This window comes from Lissotriton helveticus, chromosome 5_1 (assembly GCF_964261635.1).
Source record: "Lissotriton helveticus chromosome 5_1, aLisHel1.1, whole genome shotgun sequence".
In the NCBI taxonomy this organism is placed as follows: domain Eukaryota; kingdom Metazoa; phylum Chordata; class Amphibia; order Caudata; family Salamandridae; genus Lissotriton; species Lissotriton helveticus.
The window spans coordinates 1,903,488,598-1,903,509,588 of NC_136065.1; the positions used below are offsets into that span (position 1 = coordinate 1,903,488,598).

The 20,991-nt window shown below is 46.5% G+C and overlaps 1 protein-coding gene across 1 annotated transcript in view; it reads left to right on the forward strand.

Moving 5' to 3' along the window:
* The window catches only part of DNAJC7 (DnaJ heat shock protein family (Hsp40) member C7), a 468,661-nt gene that overhangs the window by 437,330 nt on the left and 10,340 nt on the right, over positions 1–20,991 (forward strand). The window contains exon 12 of the mRNA XM_078645431.1: positions 1,785–1,937. Within this exon, the coding sequence (XP_078501557.1) occupies positions 1,785–1,937 (153 nt within the window). The remainder of the gene's footprint in view (positions 1–1,784; positions 1,938–20,991) is intronic.

Here is a 20,991-nt window from a genome sequence, read left to right on the forward strand (position 1 = left end):
TGGAATCTCAATCTTGTTCTCACCAGACTCATGGTTCCACCCCTTGAGCCATTGCACAAATGTGAGGTGCAATTTCTCACTTGGAAATTCGCTTTCCTCATAGCTATTACATCACTGAGGAGAGTACGTGAGCTTCAGGCACTAACGAGAGAAGAACCATTTTTACTAGTACACCAAAACAAAGTGGTACTTCGGACTAATCCTAGATTTCTACCCAAAGTGATTTCAGCCTTCCATATCAACCAATATGTTGGGTTGCCTGTGTTCTTCCTTCTACTAGATTCTGTGGCAGAACGTGCCCTACACACCGTAGATGTTAAAATAGCATTACTCTATTACATAGAAAGGACAAAACCTTTCTGTAAGACAAAACAACTCTTTGTGGCTTTTGATCCACCTCATAAAGGCAATCCCATCTCAAAATCAGGTATTGCACGGTGGATAGTCAAATGCGTTCAAACATGCTATGCAAAAGCTAAACTAACATTGACAATTCCCCCTAGAGTGCACTCCACTTGTTAAATAGGGGCTTCTATGACTTTTTTAGGAAACATCCCCATAGATGAAAGGCTCTGCAAAGCTGCAACATGGTCTGCACCTCACACATTCACAAAGCACTATTGTGTAGATGTGTTAGCAAGACAGCAAGCTAGTGTGAGCCAGGCAGTTCTACATACACTTTCAAACTTCTGCAACATCTTCAGGTTAGCCTCCGCTTTGGAAGATTACTGCTTTCTAGTCTATGCAAAGCATGTGCTCTCCAGCTCACATGCCTCAAACGTAAAATGCTACTTACCCAGTATGCATCTATTCTTGGCTTGTAGAGCTGTAGATTCACATGCGCCCACCTGCCTCCCTAGGTACCTATACCTGTCGCAGTGATATCTTACACATGGACATCTCTATTCTACTATTCTTACTAACTCCATTATCACCCTCAGTGGGAAAACATTCTAAAAATGGAGTCGATGGCCATGCGCAGTATCACCGAAAGGAGGAGTCACCGACCTCGTGACCAGAAAGACTTCTTCGGGGAAAAAACAAAGTGCAAACATCCGGACCCAACACTAGATGGCAGACTATGCAAAGCTTGTGAAACTACAGCTCTACATTCCAAAAACAGATGCATACTGGATAAGTAGCATTTTCCTTATGCACCAGAAAAATAATTACTAAAGGTATGGAACCTTTTCTCCTCTTATCAGTGGCCTGATTTATAACCCAAACAACCGTGTGGATAGTTCGATGCTCTATGCACTTTGTTGTAGGCTCTTTATGCTCTTGTTTAAAATTTAAGACTACTGAGACAGAAATTCTGGAGTGGGTGTATGATCATTCTTAAACCTATTGTCTTCCACCGTGAAAGACACTTCTGTGGTGATCTTAAGGGACATGTTTTTTTTATTTTTAGAAAGTGTTTGCTGAATTACTGTATTTTTCTGTTCACACCAAAGATGGTATATGTGTGCAGAACGTGAGGGTTTACAGATAATCAGTAAGCAACTTACCAGGTACTCTGTAATACTCCAGTCGCTTCAAAGCTACCACTTACTAATGACTTTCCAGTGATAACACATGATATGGGTGTGCAGTATATAGTTTATAAGAGCAGTGGCAACTTGTGTTGGGTGGATCTGCAAGTGATCATAGTATTGTATTTAAAATTATGCGATGGGTGCCTTGATTTTCTGTCAAGATTCAGGATTTGATTGAAGTACTTATTTGACTCAGCTATTTTAATTTAGCCTTTCAATATGAATGCTGCTCTTTCTGTCTTTCACCAGATCGGCACAGCAGTGCAACTTCAGATGTGCAAAAAGAAGAGGAAAAGAAATTTAAGGAGGTTGGTGAAGCCTTCACAATCCTTTCTGACCCCAAGAAGAAGGCGCGCTATGACAGCGGGCAAGATCTCGACGAGGATGGTGTGAACATGGGAGGTTAGTAGTGGCTTCAATGAAGTTGGTATTAGACCGAAAAGCGTAGGGCATGGCAAACATCTAACAATAAATCCGCCATAACTCCTGTAAACGAGTGAGTGCGTTATTTTCTTGCTGAAAGGCAAAAACCTGTTTCATTTATACCGGCGTGGCTCTGCCGGAAAGAAACGCACCACCCCCACCTAAGAAGCGCCAGCGTCAAACCAGAATATATATATATCTCCAGAACAAACCTGTTTTCTATAATGGTCATGATCTTTTTCTACATCCTTCAATTTTTTACAGCTTCTATTGTAGATCACATGTTTTGCACTCCCATGGCTTATACTGGTCAGTTTTTCTACTTAGCTGTGCTTTAAGGTTAGTGTGTGCAGAGAATAACGTGTTCCGATGTATACCTCTAACTGCAGATTCCTCACCTTTAGACTATCCCCATATGCTAGACTGGATTTAGAGAACTTCAACATCCGTACATGTGGGTGCATCATGCAACTCATTGTTGATTTCATACTGCCCTGAAAGAGACAGAGCAGATCATCATATAAGAGCTATCCCTGTGCACTGTTGTTAGTTCATGGCTTTACGGCCCTTCCAATGCGGATCTTGATCACAGCTCCCAACTTTGGTTGATTTCCAATACTGTAAGGCAGTGTGCCTGTGAACATTGTCTCCTCCAAAATAGACAGGATCCAAGCAGAGCTAAAGATGTTGTTCACTTAGGTTTCAGGTGCCTGGGCCCAGTTCATAACTTGAAACATGCAGCAAGTGTGACGTCATGCACTTGAACATGACCTGGCACCAGGAATCTAAGTTCTACATCTCCAAGCACAAGAAGAGATTCCTGTCAAAGGTATTGCTTCCACATCAAGTTGCAGGCCTGATCTGTTTCTTGGCCATTCTTGCAAACAATCAATGTCTTCTGGTAAGCTCAAATCAAAATCCCTGCACAAGTGCAATTAAGATGAAACCGGTCTTGATGCCATCCTGCCATACTAGCTAAAAGGTCATGGGTGTAAAGAAGAACCTCACACTCTTTTGAAGTCCCTGCGTCCAGAGCCAATTCTACACCTGGTCCTACCTAGCGTGCCCTTAGTTTCCCAGGCTGGTGTGGACCTTCAAGCACATAGTGGCCTTCAAGGAGCCCATACTGCAAGTTTTTGATGTGATTTCGGTTCCGTCTGCTGTGTCTTAAAGCCCCTTGGAGCTCTGGGTTACCACCAGTGGGTCCTCCCCTGATGCAGTCAGTCGCCTTAGGACCCATTACCTGGCCATACAGACTCTGATGCACTCTTCCACACTGTCTCCAAGATGCACACCGGTTCCTGCTATGCTCATACTGACTCCATCTGCACAGATTGAAGATCTGTTGCTAACGCCAGTGTCTGACCCCGAAGGGACATTCAACCGAGCTAGACTGATGTCATGCTATGAGATTACAAAAGTGTAACGTTGTGTTATAGCCTGACTCTAAACCAATGCCTCTGCTGCGATGTAAATATTAGCAAAGGCTTTGCTCTCTTTTTGGCACTAATTTGACCCTATATATGAAAGAAATAGAACTCAGGACAATGGGGATGAGATACTTCTCCCTTACTATACTTATGATGACCTTTACATGAACAGTGGGCTAGATACCTACCCTGAAACGTAGCTTGACTAGGCACATGGGCCACCAATATCGGAAAGTGCCTTGTTTGCAGTGGTGATCCGGAGAGCTGCTGAGGGGCTAGACCTCCCGCTGATGTTCATTGAGACAAAACTGACTGATAGAAATTCTCCAACCAGGGCTAAGGCCCTCTAAGACCTTACTACCATTTAATGATGCCACTACAAATGCTTTGGATGCTTGATGGCGCAAGCCAGTTCTTGCAGCCAGTGGCCCTATAATCTAGATCAGCACCTGGTGATGCAGATGTACTCACAAAGCATCATACATGTAAATGTAAATCTAAAATGTAAATGTATGTGTCTTGTAAAGCGCACTGCTGCCCTGAGGCGTCGTGGCGCTGTAGACCGCTGGGGAACCCGTCCTGGCTATCCCTGTGAGATGGTCCCTACTGGGTATCTCCAAAGTGAAACCAGGCATCCCCGGCGAATGTGGGGGGCCATTGTAGAGATGAGGCAAGCTAATGCCCAGAGTTGCCGAGTGTGATCCCTGGTTAGAGTAGGCACCGAGGCGAGAATTATCGAGTCCGCTGACCCTGGTCCCCGACCCTGCCGGGTCGGGAATTGAACCCTGGTCCCGGGCCGTTCTCTGCTTCCGGGTCAGCCGCCTCTAACCAGTGAGCCACACCACTCCACATCTGACAGCCTCATTAGTAAAAGAAAGTTTTCTTCAGCGAGCTCGGTTCTGACATTTCAGCAAGATCTTGCCAAAAGTCACAGAGACCCTCCTCTCCTCTGGCTCAGACAGTACTTGATGGGGTAGCTTGGATGCCATTGATAGTATAACAAACATAAGTGAGCTGGACCGTATTTTCTGGCGATGTGTAAGAATTCTTAACTCAGCTGCTGATTCTTGTAGAGAAACGTGATAATGGCAATCACAATATAGCTGCTTTTTTGGGGGGGGATATTAAAGTGATGTGCAGCAATGGCTGACTTTTTTCCCTAAAAATGGCATCAGGTAAAGCCTGTTGTGCTCAGTTGAGTCTCCTGGCTTCAGGAATAAGCAGAGTTGTCAAAGAAAAGTTTTTTGTTTTTTTATCATAGTTTTTGCTTTTTTTAGAGGGATAGTTGATTTTACAGATTTTAGATCTCGCCCAGGCAGCGTTTGCGTGGTCTCTTCAAGACCTGTTGTATTCAGAATATGGGCTTTAAGCTCCGCCCAGCGCTGCTTGTTCGTTGGTTGGCCTGCCTTTTGTAAATTTCTTTACTGTGGTTGGTCAGTAGTGCCTTTTGCTGCTTGTTTCCCTACCACGGGACACCACCAATTTGTTTCTTTTGGTCGGCCATCTCTGGTTATCTGTTAAGTCCTCGCTTGCAGGCGTACCCCCTCATTCCCATTATTGCTGACCTCCTTCGTGGTTTTCATGTCACAACTTTTTTTCTTCTATTTATTGACTTTTGTGGCACTGGCATCTTTCCGCCATTGCTACAAAAGTTCATAAAAACAAAACAAAGGTGGGTGGACGCTGCATTTCTCTTCAATTTATGTACTTTTATAGCAATGGCGGCACGCCGTGCTTATTTTAAACATATTCTGCTAAAGCACGGTGTGCCGCAATGGCTACAAAAGTAGATGAATAGAAATAAAATAGGCTGGCCGCACAACTTTTTTTTTTTTCTATTTTTTTACTTTTGTGCCAATGGCGGCACGCCACGCTTTAGATTTAAACATCCAAAGCTAAAACACATTGTGCCGCCATTGCTACAAAAGTCAATAAATAGAAAATCAAAGGCTTTCTTTTCCATTTTTTTACATTTATAGCACTCGCGTCGCGCTTTACTTTACTTTTAAATATATATATTAAATATATTAAGGTAAAGCGTGGCATTCCGCAATTGCTACAATAGTAAATAAAGAGAAAAAAATAAGATGGCGACAACTTTTTTTTCTATTTGACTTTTGTGGCAATGGTAGCACACCACGCTTTAGCTTTAAACATCTAAAGCACGTCGCAGCGTCGGGCCTGCGTATCAATGCAGGGAAGTCCCTGGTCTTCCCCCTAGCGGGATATGATGTGGACGCGCGCGGGGACTTGCCACGCCTGGGGCTGCGGTGGGAACTGGAGGCCTTCCGCTATCTGGGGATACAGGTGGCGTCGTCGGACGAACAATTGCTGGCCCGCAATGCGGATAGGGTGGTGCATTCCCTACAACAATCGGTGGCCTTCTGGAACACGTTGCCTCTCTCCCTGATGGGACGACTGGCAGTGGCGAAAATGGTGATGCTGCCGCGAGTGCTATATGTGTTGCAGAATTCACTGTGCCCACTTCCCCCGCGGATATTCCGCACTCTCAATACACTCCTTACGTCCTTGCTCTGGGCAGGCAGGCGCAGTAGGGTTGCTTTGCGCACGGTTGTCCGGAGCTGGGAGGAGGGGGGGTTGGAGGCACCGAGATTCGACCTCTACTACTATGCAGCTCAGCTGTTGCCAGGTGGTTCGCGGATGCGGACACCTGGGAACTGCGGCTCCTCGCGGGGAGCGCGGATGCAAGAACAGTACAGATGGCCCTGATGCGCGGCAGGGGAGCGGACGCGACGCTGCCGTATATAGTGCGCCACACCGCAGCCATCTGGCAACGTGTGGTGGAAAAAATCCTACGGAGGGCCCCCTTCCACAGGGAGCTGCCAATATGGATTATGGCCCCAGTGGTGGACATGGAGGTACACATGCCATTCCATGAATGGAGAGCGGGTGGGTGCGAACTGTTGGCAGATCTCTACCCGGACGACACGTTTCTCTCTATCGAACGGGCGACGGAGACGTTCGGTCTCGGTGAGGGCCAATTCCTACATTACAGGGGCCTCCATGCGTTGGCTCGGGACACTTGGCCGCAATTCCCTGATGTGCCCCCTGTGTCCCATACCCTCAATGTTATCCTTTCCTGTGGTAGGGGCAGGAAGCTGATAACCCTACTGTACTCGGCCATGCGGCTGGACTCCACCCCACCGGTACCCCCGGCATGGGCGGCTTGGGAGGCTGACCTGGGGGTTGTACTGGACCCGGCACAACGCAAACGCATTGGTACCCTCACCCGGAAGGTGTCGTGCAATGCACGGTTCAAACTGACACACTTTAACTTTTTACACCGAACCTATGTGACTCCGGTTGCCTTGAAGCGTATTGCCCCGGACAAGCGCGATGACTGCCCTAGGTGTGGCGCGTCGGGTGCATCATTCATTCATCTGGCGTGGGAGTGCCCGTTGGTTCACACCTTCTGGCAATCGGTGGTGGCGCACATTCGTAAGGTTACTGCACTCCGGATGGAACTGACCCCCCTTCACTGCTTGTTAGCCTTAGTCCCCAAGCCCAGGAGGTGTAATTTGTCCTACAAAATGTTACAACTGCTTTTAGTACTGGCAAGGAGGAGGGTGGCCATCACATGGATGGGACAGAGGGCCCCAGAGATGTCGCAGTGGCTTAGAGATGTTGGGGAATGGACCCTGGCGGAGGAAACCTTTATGCAAACAGTACGTAGGGATGTGACGTTGCAGGACGACCTGCTTGCGTGGAGAATGATGCGAGAGGTGGGAGAGGCAGCCGAGGACTCGGATGGAACAAGCGCGGAGTTGTTCACCCCTGGGGACACAGGGTCTGAGGATGAGGGTGGTGGGGAGGGTGAGGGAGGGCAGTGAGTCGGGGGAGTGCCTGTCCGCACACGCACATGTAGGATACACCTGTGAGGAATTGTGTTTTAGTATCTGTACGTTTCATGCCTAATATACGTAATGATCGCTGCTTTATCTGCCGATGGGAGTGCCATAATGAGGTGAACGACCTGTGTACACATGTTTTAGTCACAAATGCCGAAGTTTTGGGGGGGGGGGGGCTCCGTTGGGGAGTTGGGGGGTAACCTGTATAAAAGAAAAAGGAAAAGCAGATTAGAATATCCTGCCGCGCAGTTACATAGCTAGGTTCAAGGCCTGGCTTCCATGTTACCACCTGCCGCCGCCCGACCTTCGGGTTGTGGGCTGAGGGGCCGTGTACACAGCAGAATGTTATTGGCTATAATGTCGTTGCTTTTTTGTAACTGTCTGCGCAACTGTTATATACTATCATTGTCTGCAACAAAAATAAAGTTTAAAAAAATAAATAAATAAAAAAAAAAACCATCTAAAGCACGTTGTGCCAGCATTGCGACAAATAGTTTTTTTAAACAAAGGCGGACATAAAGCATTTTTTTCCATTTGCATTTGCAAAGCCAATAGCTCTACATTTAACTAATGCGAGACCTATTGCATTGCAAATGCTTAAGGTTTCTACTGACTCGCATTTTAGTGATGCAGACAGGTGTGAAACCCATTGGTGACCATTGAACACTATATATTTCTGTAACGCCGACAAAATTCATAGTTCAGTGGTGGTTATTTGTGGTGTTCACTTGTTTTCCTAAAAAAGTGGTTCAAAAATAATTATTGGAATCCAGAAATAACAGGAAAAAATGGGAATTGGTGACAATGTTTTCAACTGTATTTTTTGGGCCCTTGCCCTGATTGCAGATTTATAAACGTAATGTGCTATTACGTCAGTCAGACCCTTCTGGTTGCAGCGATCTGTACCATTTAATGGGTGCTCCCCAAAAAGCGATACCTAGAGCCAACAACTGAGCCTCAGCTTAAGATTTTTCACTATGTACCAACCATGCAGCAATTCATATGGTAAAATCTATTTAAAGAACAATGGGTATGAAAGAAACATGCATTTGTGAAATGTGCCCAAGATACAGAGTTTAGGAGTAGTAGTTTTTTGTACAACTCTGAAATTGGGGTAACCTGTAATATAGTGATTCAAAGTGCACTTTGTAAAATGCATTCTTTTTTACCAACTTGTACATTTGAGCGCCAAAAATGGTTAGAACTCCAATTGGTAATAAACAATATTCTACCCATACCACACTCCTGATGATAACAATGGTCATCAACTTGTGTGACTGAGCCTATCGCTTGTGACAGTAACAGTTGGTCCTGTTCTTGTCACAGGAAATTGGCTCAGTCACGCAAGTATCCGAAGAAGTGTGGGAACACTGCGTCATTGAAATGTTGTGGTTCCCTGCAGATTTCTGAACTTTCCCTCACAGAAGTGTAAGGAAAATGTGTGATTTTAGTCCAGGTTTGACATTTGAAGGGCATTCTGGATAAGAACAATTAGTGGGATCAACACAAGCCATTCCATCCTGGACTAGTCTGGGTCTCTAGGTTTCATAAATGCCCACAGTTCGTAGGATTCCCTGGTTGTCAACTGACCCAGACCCGGAACTATATCTGTTCACCTTGTGTGAGGAGATTCGGATTATTCACTCTTTGCATGCCCATACGCAAAGATTGTGCTCAAAACAGTAAAAATTACTTCTTGCCTAACTCTAGGCCCTACTAAAACTAAAAGACTGTTTGGGCTGTAGGGGTGGAGATGCAGGTTGGGTGCCCCCCACCCCATTAAAAAAAGACATGGAATTTATTTTGTGTAGTGGTCTTTCTATCCCTTGGAAGAGAGGGCCAGAGGGTAGAAAACTTTCAAGGACTATTTTGGGGTGAGGGCATGACTTGATACCACTTTATTTTTGTATTCTTTCTTCCCTGCTCTTTCTTTTAGTCCCAGCCTTATGTTTCAAGAAAAAAATCATTCTGGTGCCCTTTTATGGCCCCAGCATCTTCGGGCGAAAAGGTGGACTTGGTGTTAGAAAGTTTTAAATACAGTTGAGCCACTGAACACTCTTTAGGGGCTATTGGCACAGCAAGGTAATTCCCCCTTTAATTCAGAAAATGTAGGTGCTAACCTGTAGGCATTGTCAGACTTCCCAACTAGTGGTACACCAGACAAATATGGACAGATTTGGCACAGACAGACATTGTACAGGGCGGCAGGGTAACCAATTCTCAAATTCCTACTCCCGGCTGATATTATTTTCTTCAACAGCCTTTGGGAGGCAGGAGTCCGCTTTGTCCTCACCGGCTGGAGATCCATTACATCAGACCATCAACAAGCCGGAGTCGAAGCCCTACTAGAGCCACACGCAGACTTCATTCATTGGGCAGGGGGAGACCAGACTAAATCTATTCAACATTTGGGAGCGTGTAATGTCAATAATTTAGCAGACAGACATATTCCTGCTGTAATGAACGAGGGGCCACTATTATGCCTTCCTACCGATACCTTCTCTGACTCAGGTTCTGAAGAATATCGGAAAAACACTGGTCCAAATCATTTTGATTGCCCCTGACTAGGCCAGGAAGATCATGGTACCAGGAGCTTCTGAGCCTCAGCATTTGCCATCCAATCAAGCATCCATTTCAGGAGGACCTTCCTCCCCAGCTTATACATCCATGCATGGTAATTAAATGGTTGCAGTTAAATGTGTTTGAATTGCCAACCAAGGTGCTGGATGTTATCTAAACTTCTAGGCGCCCTTTTACAAAGTCCGTCTAGGTGGGTGCTGAGACAGATTTGTCACTTGTTGTGCTGTCTGAGACACTGCCCCCTTTCAAGCCAAAGTGTCCAATATTATTTTGTTTGTTCACTATTTTGCCTCGCAGGCTTTGCAGTGGGCACAGTGAAAGGTTACTTTCTGATTGAGACTTCTAGCCGCAGATTCCTCACCTTTTGAATATTCCTCAGGTGTCAGACTAGATCCAGAAACTTTACAGAGGTACCTCTGTGCGACAGTAGGTGGTGCCATGCATCTCCACACCATTCCTGTCTGGACCACACCCACACACTGACGTAGATTTCTTTCTTTCCGCTCCAAGAACTTGGATCCAGAGATCTCCATCTGTCAGATACACTTCTACATTTTGTCCACATTTTATCAATGTACATGGGATGTCACCCCCTAAAAAGATAGCTTTGCAACCCTGTAGAGACTTTTGCAAACAAATACCTGTGACATATCCTCACCAGGTGTTCCTGGAGGGGGGTCCAAGTCAAGACTCCAAGGCATGAAGTGACTGCATGTCAATTAACCTGAAAGCCCTCCAGGACTGTGAGAGAAATCTTTACATCACCAAGCAAAAGAAGACTCCTCGATGAGACCGTGCAAATCCAAGGTTCTGTCCTGGTCCAATCCAAGGTTTTGTCCTGCTCCAGAAGTTGCTGTGGCCACTCCTGAGGGCTGGTCTATGTTGAAAAGCAAATCATCAAGTAAGCCAAAAACTAAGCACAAGACTTCGAAATGGGACTTTGCTCCCCCTTGCCTCCTGCATTCACTTGAGAGGGGGCTGCACTGTTATGTTATGTTAGGTAATTTTGTAAAGCGCACAGATGCCCCAGAAAAGGTGCGTCCCGGCGCTGAAAGTAGAGTCAGAAGGCAGCAGGACTAGTACGCAGGGAACAAAAGAGTTTTAATGGCCTTGCGAAAGGGAAGTAGGCCATCCAGGCGACGGGTCTGAGCGAGAAGAGAATTCCACAACTTGGCGGCCAGATAGCAAAAGGACCTGCCCCCAGCTCTAGCACGTTTCACCCGGCGGACCACAGCCAGCAGCTGCTCCGCAGAGCGTAACAGGCGGTTGGGGACATATGGAATCAGCAGGTTAGATAGAATCTCTGGGGACGATAATTTAAGGATTTTAAAGGCAAGGCAGAGCGCTTTGAATTCAATCCTTTTAGGCACGGGTAGCCAGTGGAGTCGCCTAACAGCGCCCGACGTGGGGCTGCTCTTTATCACGCTTCCGTAGTCGCTCGTGTTTCCAGGGCCGTCTGCCACTCTACTTCAGAGTGAAAAGTTTGCACCGCCTTGCTCCAGCTCTTCAGATTCTTGACGAACCCCTCTGGCGTGCTTTTGGGGCACAGAAAAATCCCCTTCCCCAATTGATGTAATATGAACTTTCGGGATATCAAGCAAAAGTTGGTCACTTGAAAACAGAGCTCGTTATGGTATATGCATGTATAATTTGTGAGTCAAAGAAAGATGAGAAGCTACGGGTAGCTTGAAGAATGACTAGTGTTTTAAAAAAAGGTCTCTGCTCTATTAACAGCTCTTCAAGCTGCCAGTGTAACTGAGTTAGAATGGGGAGATGTGATCATTGCCAAGGGAACTAATAATGAAACATGCAGCTGTGTTCTGAACAAGCTGGCATCTTTATAGTTATTATTTTACTTAGAGCTAGAAAGCATGAATTACCATCTTACAGAAATTATTGTATTAAAGCAGTCACCACTGGTGAAATGATACGGAGGCTGTTTTGTTTTGCAAAGTTAAACATGCTAAAAGCAATTGCTTGCAACTCTGAAGATCTGAGATTCAAGGGTAAGTTTTTAGTGAATACCCAGTCTTGAGATAGCCAGTCTTCGCTGGAGCGAGAGCAGGTCCCTTGATTTGCCAGTTGTTAATATTCCATTTATCGACCATGATCCTGATACAAGAAAATGGGGTACATTGAACTGCTCAACATCATAGATGTCCGTGCTAAGGACAGCAATTGATCAACTACATGTGAAGAAAGCACATTTCAGGCAGCAGTACTTTGCGGAGCCCTTACACAATTCAACACCACCTAGGACAAAGTTTTTGCCTAATATGTGTAATAATCTGAAAGAAACAAGTTTGTGATAGATACCTTACCTTAGAATTCTCCCCAGGTGTCCGACTGGATCCGGAAAGATTTCGTCAGCAGTACCCCTGCGCATCTGTAGGTGTCATTGTGTGGCTCCGTGTACGTCGCTGGCGTCGTAGTCGCCGAGATGATGTCACTGGAGCTACTTAGACGCACCCAAACGCGCTGACGTCAGTTCTTTCTTTGTTCCTCGCCAGTAAGCGCAGATCCGGCGAGAGCAATACCCCCAGTCAATTTTTGACTGAGTTATTTTTGGGACTTTTGTTTCTCTTTTTTGAGTCTTTGACTCCTGGTGTATAGAGATGCCCGGTTTGAAGTCTTGCGTGGCTTGTCCCCACACGATGTCGGTGACGGACCCGCACCGTGAGTCTCTCTACTGCCTGGGGCGCTACCACGACTCCTAGTCGTGCCCCAAATGCCGGGCCATGGCTCAGAAAACTTTGCGGGAGTGGTCCCGAAAGTTGCTAGAGGCCCGGGAGTCTACACCGCGCCGTTCAAGGTCCTGGTCCTGTGGGAGGTCGAGGGACCAGTCGCTGAGTCACCACCACCATCTTTCGACAAAGTCTTCACACTCGGAGTCAGGTAAGGCGAAGCACAAGAAGTCGAAGAAGCGTTGTCGCTCTTTGCCATCCCCTAGCCTGTTGCGCGACACGGCTGAGGGCGCGACCGGGCCCAGGTTATTTTTGTGGCTCCGGACTGGGCACGAAGATATTGGTATCCAGAGCTACTCAGCAGGTCTGTCGATCCCCCGATTCGTCTGCCTCTTCAGGAGGACCTTCTGTCGCAGCAGCAGATGACGGTCCTCCACCCGAACCTGTCCAGTCCCCACCTACGAGCTTGGAGATTGAGCGGCGACAGTTGAGGCCATTTGACTTGCCTCCTGAAGTCTGTAATGTCATTCTGGCAGCCAGGCGTCCCTCCACAAAGTCGGTATACGCCTGCAGGTGGAACAGATTTGTGGCATGGTGCACAGCAAAGGCTGTGGATCCACTCTCTGCCCCCCTTTATGAGGTTCTCCTTCTTCCTTCTTTCTCTTGCCCAGCAGGGCTCTGCTCTGGGCACTATCAAGGGCTACCTTTCTGCCCTTTCCGCCTTCCTAAGGCTACCTGATCAGCCATCTTTGTTCAAGTCCCCAATATTAATTTGTTTTTTGAAGGGCATCACACACATGTTGCCTCCTGTTCCATTCGTGATGCCTCAGTTGGACTTGAACCTTGTACTTACTTTTCTGATGTGCGCTCCCTTTGGGCCACTTCATAACTGTCCTCTCCGTTTTCTTACTCTGAAGACTGCTTGCCTTGTTGCCATCACCTCTGCCAGGAGAGTGAGTGAGCTCCAGGCTCTTTCTTCCAAACCTCCTTTCCTTTCTGTCCATCCCGACAAGGTTGTGTTGCGGACAAGACCCTCTTTCCTGTCGAAGGTAGTCACAGCCTTCCACATCGGGCAGTCCATCACCTTGCCCACCTTCTTTCCGCCTCCGCATCCCTCGAAAGAGAAAGAGAGGCTCCACTGCCTGGACCCAAAACGTGCGCTCTCTTACTATCTGGATCGCACACGCCAGTTCCGGGTGGGACACCGATGCCCAGTTTGGGCAAGCCTCATTAAGGAACATGTTTTGGTAAATTACCTTTAGTGGTGTTAATTGCTTTGATGTTTGTCCACAGGCGCTAGGGATTTGTTTGCTATTCTAGTTATTCAGTGCTTATGACTATTGATGATTATCCCCTGGAAAAGGATAAGTTACTTGCCTGTAATCCTAGTTCTATTACAGGGGTAGCAGCACTCTTTTGGCATATTATCATGACACAATTTTATATGCCGTAAAAAACACCTGACCTAACTGTCACCTGTGGGGCCTGATGGGAGCGTGGAGGTCTTAAAGGTACATCGCCAGTCTGTTGTCGTTTATCTATTCAGCCTATGTGCTAACATGCCGATTACTTTGCCTTTCTCTTTACAAATAAGGCTGTTTTAAAAGTGAAAGCGTGCATGTTCTATGTTATAGAAATGCTAACTAGATATGTTTATTATAAATGAAAAATTCTATTCAATTTTGGCATTTTAGCATACTTGGTGGTTTAGGCTGCATGTATAGGTATGTGTATATATATACATACGTGTGTGTGTGTGTGTGTGTGTGTGTGTGTGTGTGTGTGTGTGTGTGTGTGTGTGTGTGTGTGTGTGTGTGTGTGTGTGTGTGTGTGTGTGTGTGTGTGTGTGTGTGTGTGTGTGTGTGTGTGTGTGTGTGTGTGTGTGTGTGTGTGTGTGTGTGTGTGTGTGTGTGTGTGTGTGTGTGTGTGTGTGTGTGTGTGTGTGTGTGTGTGTGTGTGTGTGTGTGTGTGTGTGTGTGTGTGTGTGTGTGTGTGTGTGTGTGTGTGTTTGGGTTTGTGTGTGTGCGCGTGTGTGTGCGCGTGTGTGTGCGCGTGTGTACGCACGTGTGTACGCACGCTCCGGTGTCCCCGCGCGTGGACGGGACTATTCAGTGCTTATGACTGAGTATAACCCTGGAAGAGTACTAGGATTACAGGTAAGCAACTTATGCTTTTTTCCCCACTGGTGATGCATCATGTTTGATAGATGGGTCTTGCAAATTGTTCAAAAGGGCTACTCCCTACCTTTAATTTCCTCATTACCTCCACCCCTCAATATTCTTCCTGCACGAGAACCATTTTGGAGGAACATCTGATCATCTTCCTGCAGGAGCTACATTAATAATTAGCAAGGGTGCCATAGAAAGATTACAGGATTAGGAAAAGGTGTGGGTGCTTATTCATGCTACGTCCTCGTCCCAAATAAAGATAGGGGCCCACCTATGATTGCCATCCAGCAGAAGGGAAAATGCATAAGATCACATCTGGTTGGATCCTATTTGCTCTGGACATGAGACAGGCTAGTGTCATTTGGACTTGTTTGGCGCATATTTTCTTCAGTCCCACAGGCATTACCTGCAAATCAGGGTGGGCGCGAACACTTTAAATTTGCTGTGCTCCCTTTCAGCCTCACCTCCGCTCCTTGGGTTTTAACCAAAATAATGATGGTGATTGCTACCCATCTTCAAAGGTTGATAGTTACTGTATTCTGGGGGATGTGGAGATCAGAGGCCTATGGTCTCCATCAGAGGGCCAGCTCCACATCAACCAGCTGTAGCTACACACTGAAGGCTTTCCCGACGTACGTCAAGGGGAGGCTAGTTCAGGTTTTCACGAGTAACACTACTGTCATGTGATACTTAAACAAGCAGGGGAGGGTTATGGGTCATGGGCCACATTGCTTTGCTTCTCTGGAGCTGACTGGAGTAGTAGTCAGTCCTTTTAGTCACCAGCCACGTTGTGGAGTCTCTGAATGCTAAAGTGGATGTATTGGGTTTAATTGTGTAGTGCACCACAAGTGGCATCTGCATACTAAGATTGTACAGGGCACATTCAACATGATTAGAGCCATGGGTGGGTCTATTCGCCATGTTGTGAGAACACGCAGTGTTGACAGTTTCTGCGAACCACTTTTTAGGAGACAAATTCAGATTGCAGTGGGACAAGGGACTCCTTCCTGTATGCTTTCCCGCCACTACCTCCCCAGCCCTGAGTTCTGAAAATCATCAAGAATGACTGCGCCTCATCCGAATTGCCCCAGATTGTGCCATGATAGTATGGTACTTGAAACTTCTGAGCTTGAGTATCTGCCTTACTATCAGGCTACGACTTTGAGAGTACCTCCTGGCTCAGTATTAGAGCACGGGTCTGCCACTCAAACCTCCACTGCCTACATGCATGGAGATTGAGCATTGGCTGCTAACTGCATTTGAAATCTGAAGTGTTGGATTTCATCTTCTCCAACAGACTCCCTTCCATGAAACCCATCTCCCCTGTGTGCTCGGATAAGTTTGTAACCTGGTGTAGTGCCCTAGACACTCCTTACAAGCAAAGCTGTTGGACATTCTTTTGTTTGTTTGGTCTTCAGCCAAGCAAAGCTTTGCTGTGTATGCTGTGAAAAGTTATGTTCGAGGCATGTGAGCTGTAGATCACATGCTGTGCATAGATCGCCATCTTGTGTTGGGTCCGGATGTTTACAGTTTGTTTTTCTTCGAAGAAGTCTTTACAGTCACAGGACCAGTGACTCCTCCTTTCGGTGATAGTGCGCATGGGCATCGACTCTATTGTTCAATTGTTTTTCCCCCCCACCTGGTTCGGACGTGAATTGTTGCGCTTCGGTTCAACACTGTTTCTCGGGTTCTCCTCAGTGCGCAATCCACTACCCTCGACGGCATTGTTTCTCGAACGGGTTTCTCATTCTCCGCGTATCGTTCCAAGTCAAAAACCTTTGATTAGAAGACTCGTGGAGGGCCGTCAGGCCTGCCCGCTTTGGGCACCATAGCAGTCGATGGAACGGACTCCATTTAAATGATGTCCTAGGTGTCGCGCTAAGTTTCCGAGCAGCGACTTGCACGAAGTGTGCAACCTCTGTCTGTGTCCGGAACACGACGAGAAGGACTGCAACGCATGCCGATCGTTTTGATCAAAGAAGATGCTGCGTGACCGTCTGGCTCGACTTCACTAAATGTGTTTTATCCTAAGATTTACATTCCTATGTGAATCAGCCTAGGTCTTCCTAGCTGCTCTGCCAGAGCGAGAGATGGTGACGGAATGTTGGTGTGCCTGTGATGAATGGAATGCCTGGGTGACTGTGTGGATGAGTGTGTGACAGTTGGAGATGGGCTGAGCAGCTAGGCTGGCTGCTCCTGGTGGGGCTGGCATAGGAGTTACTAGAGCTGGATTAAGAGCTGTACTTGGATGATCCCTGTTTGATGTTATAGACATGGATTAATAAAGAAGACTACAAGAAACTTACAACCTGCCTACCAGTGTCTTTATATACAAAGTACAACAAAATGCATCAGCAAAGTGGCTCCACTGTGGATCTTTCGGAGAGATTCCGATCAAGAAGAGTCCCAACACGCCAGAAGCCGATTCAAAAGTGGAGGAAGAATACATCTCCGTGCCTGAAGCAGAGTCCGATGTCGAAGACCAAATCTTACCAGGTCAATGTATTGTGCATACAGAGACTTACTTTACCCTACTGCTTACTCCACAAAAAGGCTCCGGTCCCACCTCGGGCCAAGGTCGGCACTGACAAAAAGTTTTGAGCACCCCAGTTTTGGGCCCGGCGCCGAAACTCAAAGAAAAGCCTCTGGCTCGAGTCGGCCCCATACCGGCACCGAACCGAAAAATTTGGCGCCTAAATCAGAGCAAGCCCACGTACATCTTCCATCTTTATCCAAGATTAGATCTTCGGCGCCGAAAACCTGGGAGCCAAAATCATCAATGGGGAAAACAGCAACTAAAGAAAAGACTCTCTCTAAAAAACTTCGGTCCGACGTTCCATCTTCGGATCCGAAACAAAAAGAGCTGAAAATAAATCCAGAAACTGGACAGATCATGGACAAACTACCTGAACAGAGAAAAATTTGCCTTCCCGAGAATTACCACATACCTCTGAAAAAGAAAATGTGGGCACTAACCCTTCCCCACCTTACATTTCCTCCACTCATTGATCCAGACCTGCTTATTTCACTCTCCTCCACCATCACCTGACCCACAGGATGAGGGCATGGGGACGATGATCAGGGTAGACCAGCAAACCCTGACCCATCGGCAAATTATGATAATGACAACACTGATAATGATCCGGATCTATATCAGTCTAAACCCTCTCCACCGGATAATAACGTAGGATACATCGAGCTTCTTAACAGAGCTGCTCACTATCACGGGGTGGAAATATATAAAGAAAATTTAGAAGAGGATTTTCTGTACCCACTCAAAGAGCCACTCATACATTACCTGTGTTAAAGGGTATGCTTAAACATACAGACAAGATTTTTAAAGACCCTGTAAGGTCCAGAATTATCACACCTAGAGTAGATAAATAGTACACGCTTGCACCTACTGACCCTGTCTACATCAAAGGTCCAGTGCCTTTAGAGACTCTTGTAGTTTCCAATGCACTCAAGAGAGCTAACTTACAAACCACAGGTGAAGCCCCTCCTCCTGATAAGGAATCCAAGTTAATTGATGCTTCAGGGAAGCAAGTGGCATCGCAGGCAGCCAATCACTGGTGCTTTGCTAATACTTAAGCCTTATTAGCTTGTTACGATAGGGCTCACTCAATTGTTACAGGATGAGCACAAATCTAAGGCTAATGATTTTATTCAAGAGGGTAGGCTCATCACTAACACTTCTATTAGATGTGCCTTAGACGCTGCATGCACAGCGGCCAGAGCAGTAAATACCACTGCAATACTACATAGACATGCTTGGTTGAGAGTTTCAGGTTTCAAACCTGAGGTGCAAGCCTCCATTCTTAACTAACAATTCGATAAGGAACACCTCTTTGGTTCAACAGTTGACACCTCGCTGGAAAAGATGAAAAAGGACACTGAGGTCGCTAAGTCCATGGAAGCTTTGCAATCGCCTTCAGGTAGAGGTTCCTTTTGTCGCTCCTATTGTAGGGCAGGCTCCAAGAGTATATCAACAGAAAATCCCTCTTCCTCTTACAAGGGCAACAGGTAGATTTAGAGGAAACAACGGAAAGGGAAAAGGTAGAGGCAACTCAACACGCACTTCCCCTGACTTTTTAGCGCTATCCCCAGACTGTTCCTCTCCTTTTGGGGGGACGTCCTACTCGATTTCTCCCAGTCTGGAATACCATCACATCAGACAAATGGGTATTAACAAATTATCAAATCTGGTTATTGCCTGGAGCTTACCAACAACCCTCCAAACATTCCACCAAGAGCACACAAACGGTCTCCAGAACACCTTCACCTGTTAAAACAAGAGGTTCAATCTCTTCTGGAGAAAGGAGCCAGTTCCATTGAAAATATCAAGGGACAGGTCTCTATTCTCTTTACTTCTTGATTCCCAAAAAGGACGGATCACTCAGGCCTATTTTGGACCTCCGAGACTTAGACCGCTATATTCATTCCGACCACTTCCATATGTTCACTCTGCTACAACAGGGCAACTTTGTCCACTCTGGACTTAAAGGACACATACTTCCACATCCCCATCCATCCCGCTCATTGCGGTTTGTGTTAGCGAGTAATCACTACCAGTTCAGGGTGCTTCCCTTTCAGAGTCACCACTGCTCCCAGAGTTTTTACAAAATGTCTGGCAGTAGTCGCAGCTCATCTCAGGAGACAAAAAATACATGTCTTCCCGTATCTGGACGACTGGCTCATCAAAGCCAACTCCCACCAAAGGTGTCTCCAGCTCACACAGACTACGCTACAACTGTTACACAGTCTGGGCTTCACAGTCAATGTGGAGAAATCACATCTGCAGCCCTCCGTGTCTCAAACATATTTGGGGGCCAATGTAGATGCTCAAAAAGCTCTACCGTTTCCAACTGTGACCAGTATACACAATATTCAAAGCCTAGTCGCTCAGTTCCAAGCCGACCATTTGCTTCCTGCAAGAGTGCTCATGCAGTTGCTAGGAATGATGGCATCATGCATCACAATAGTCCCACATGCAAGACTTAAACGTGTCCCTTTCAAGAATGTTTAGCTCGCCAGTGGAATCAGACACAGGGTCAACTGAAAGATCTTATGTTGGTGGACGGCCTCACCCATCGCTCTCTGCAGTGGTGGAATCCACAAAACTTGTTTAAGGGGCGGCTAGTTATCAGACCGATTCCACAGACAATCCTAACAGCTCACGCATCGCTAACAGGTTTGGGAGCACATCTCCAGACTCTTAACTGTTTAAGGACTGTGGATTGGGAACAGAAGCAGATGCATATCTATCACCTAGAGTTTCTTGCAATTTTTCCTAGCTCTGAAAGCTTTTCAGATCCACCTCAAGGGGAAAGCGGTCTTATTTGTACAGACATGACTGCTATGTACAAAAACAGGAGGGGCACACTCGCACAACATGACTGCAATGTACCATGTACAAAAACAGTGGGGGTACACTCTCTCCAACTGTCACGTCCTGCACAGATTATTTGGAGGTGGGCCATTCCTCAAAAGATCTATCTCATGGTAGAACACCTACCAGGAGAAAGCAGTCAAATAGCAGACCTGCTCAGCAGGCAAAAGCAACAGATCCACAAGTGGGAATTTCATCCTCAAGTTCGCCTTCTGTTCTTCCAAATATGGCAGTTTCCAGAAATAGATCTGTTTACGACTCACCTCAATGCAAAATGCCCACGCTTCGCTGCCAGATATCCACACCCACAATCCAAAGTTAATGCCCTATGGATAAACTGGTCAGGGAGGTTTTGCTTACACTTTTCCGCATCTCCCTCTCCGTTAGTGGTTCGGAGGCTCAGACAAGCATCCCTGACTCTGAACCTGGTTGCTCCTACTTGAACTCGGCAGCCATTGTTCAAAACCCTGCTAGAACTGTCGGTAGTACCACATCAAAAGCTACACCTCACGCCCAGTCTCCTCAGTCAGAACCATGGAGACATACGGCATCCAAATACGGGGGAGCTCAATCTTGCGATCTGGCTCCTGAAGTCATAGAGTTTGGTTATCTAAACCTCCCACCAGACTGAATGAACATCATTAAAGAGGCCAGAAGACCTACCACCAGGGCTTGCTATGCAGCCAAATGGAAACAATTTGTAATATACTGCAATAACAACCACATTATCCCACTTAATGCTTCAGTATAAAACATCACATGTTATTTACTCCATTTACAATGTTCACATTTAGCGTACACATCTATAAGATTACATCTAGCTGCCATTGCTGCGTATCTGCAGAACAGAGAGCATATCTCTCTCTCTTCAGAGTCCCCGTGATTAAAGCATTCAAACAAACAGACTAAAAAG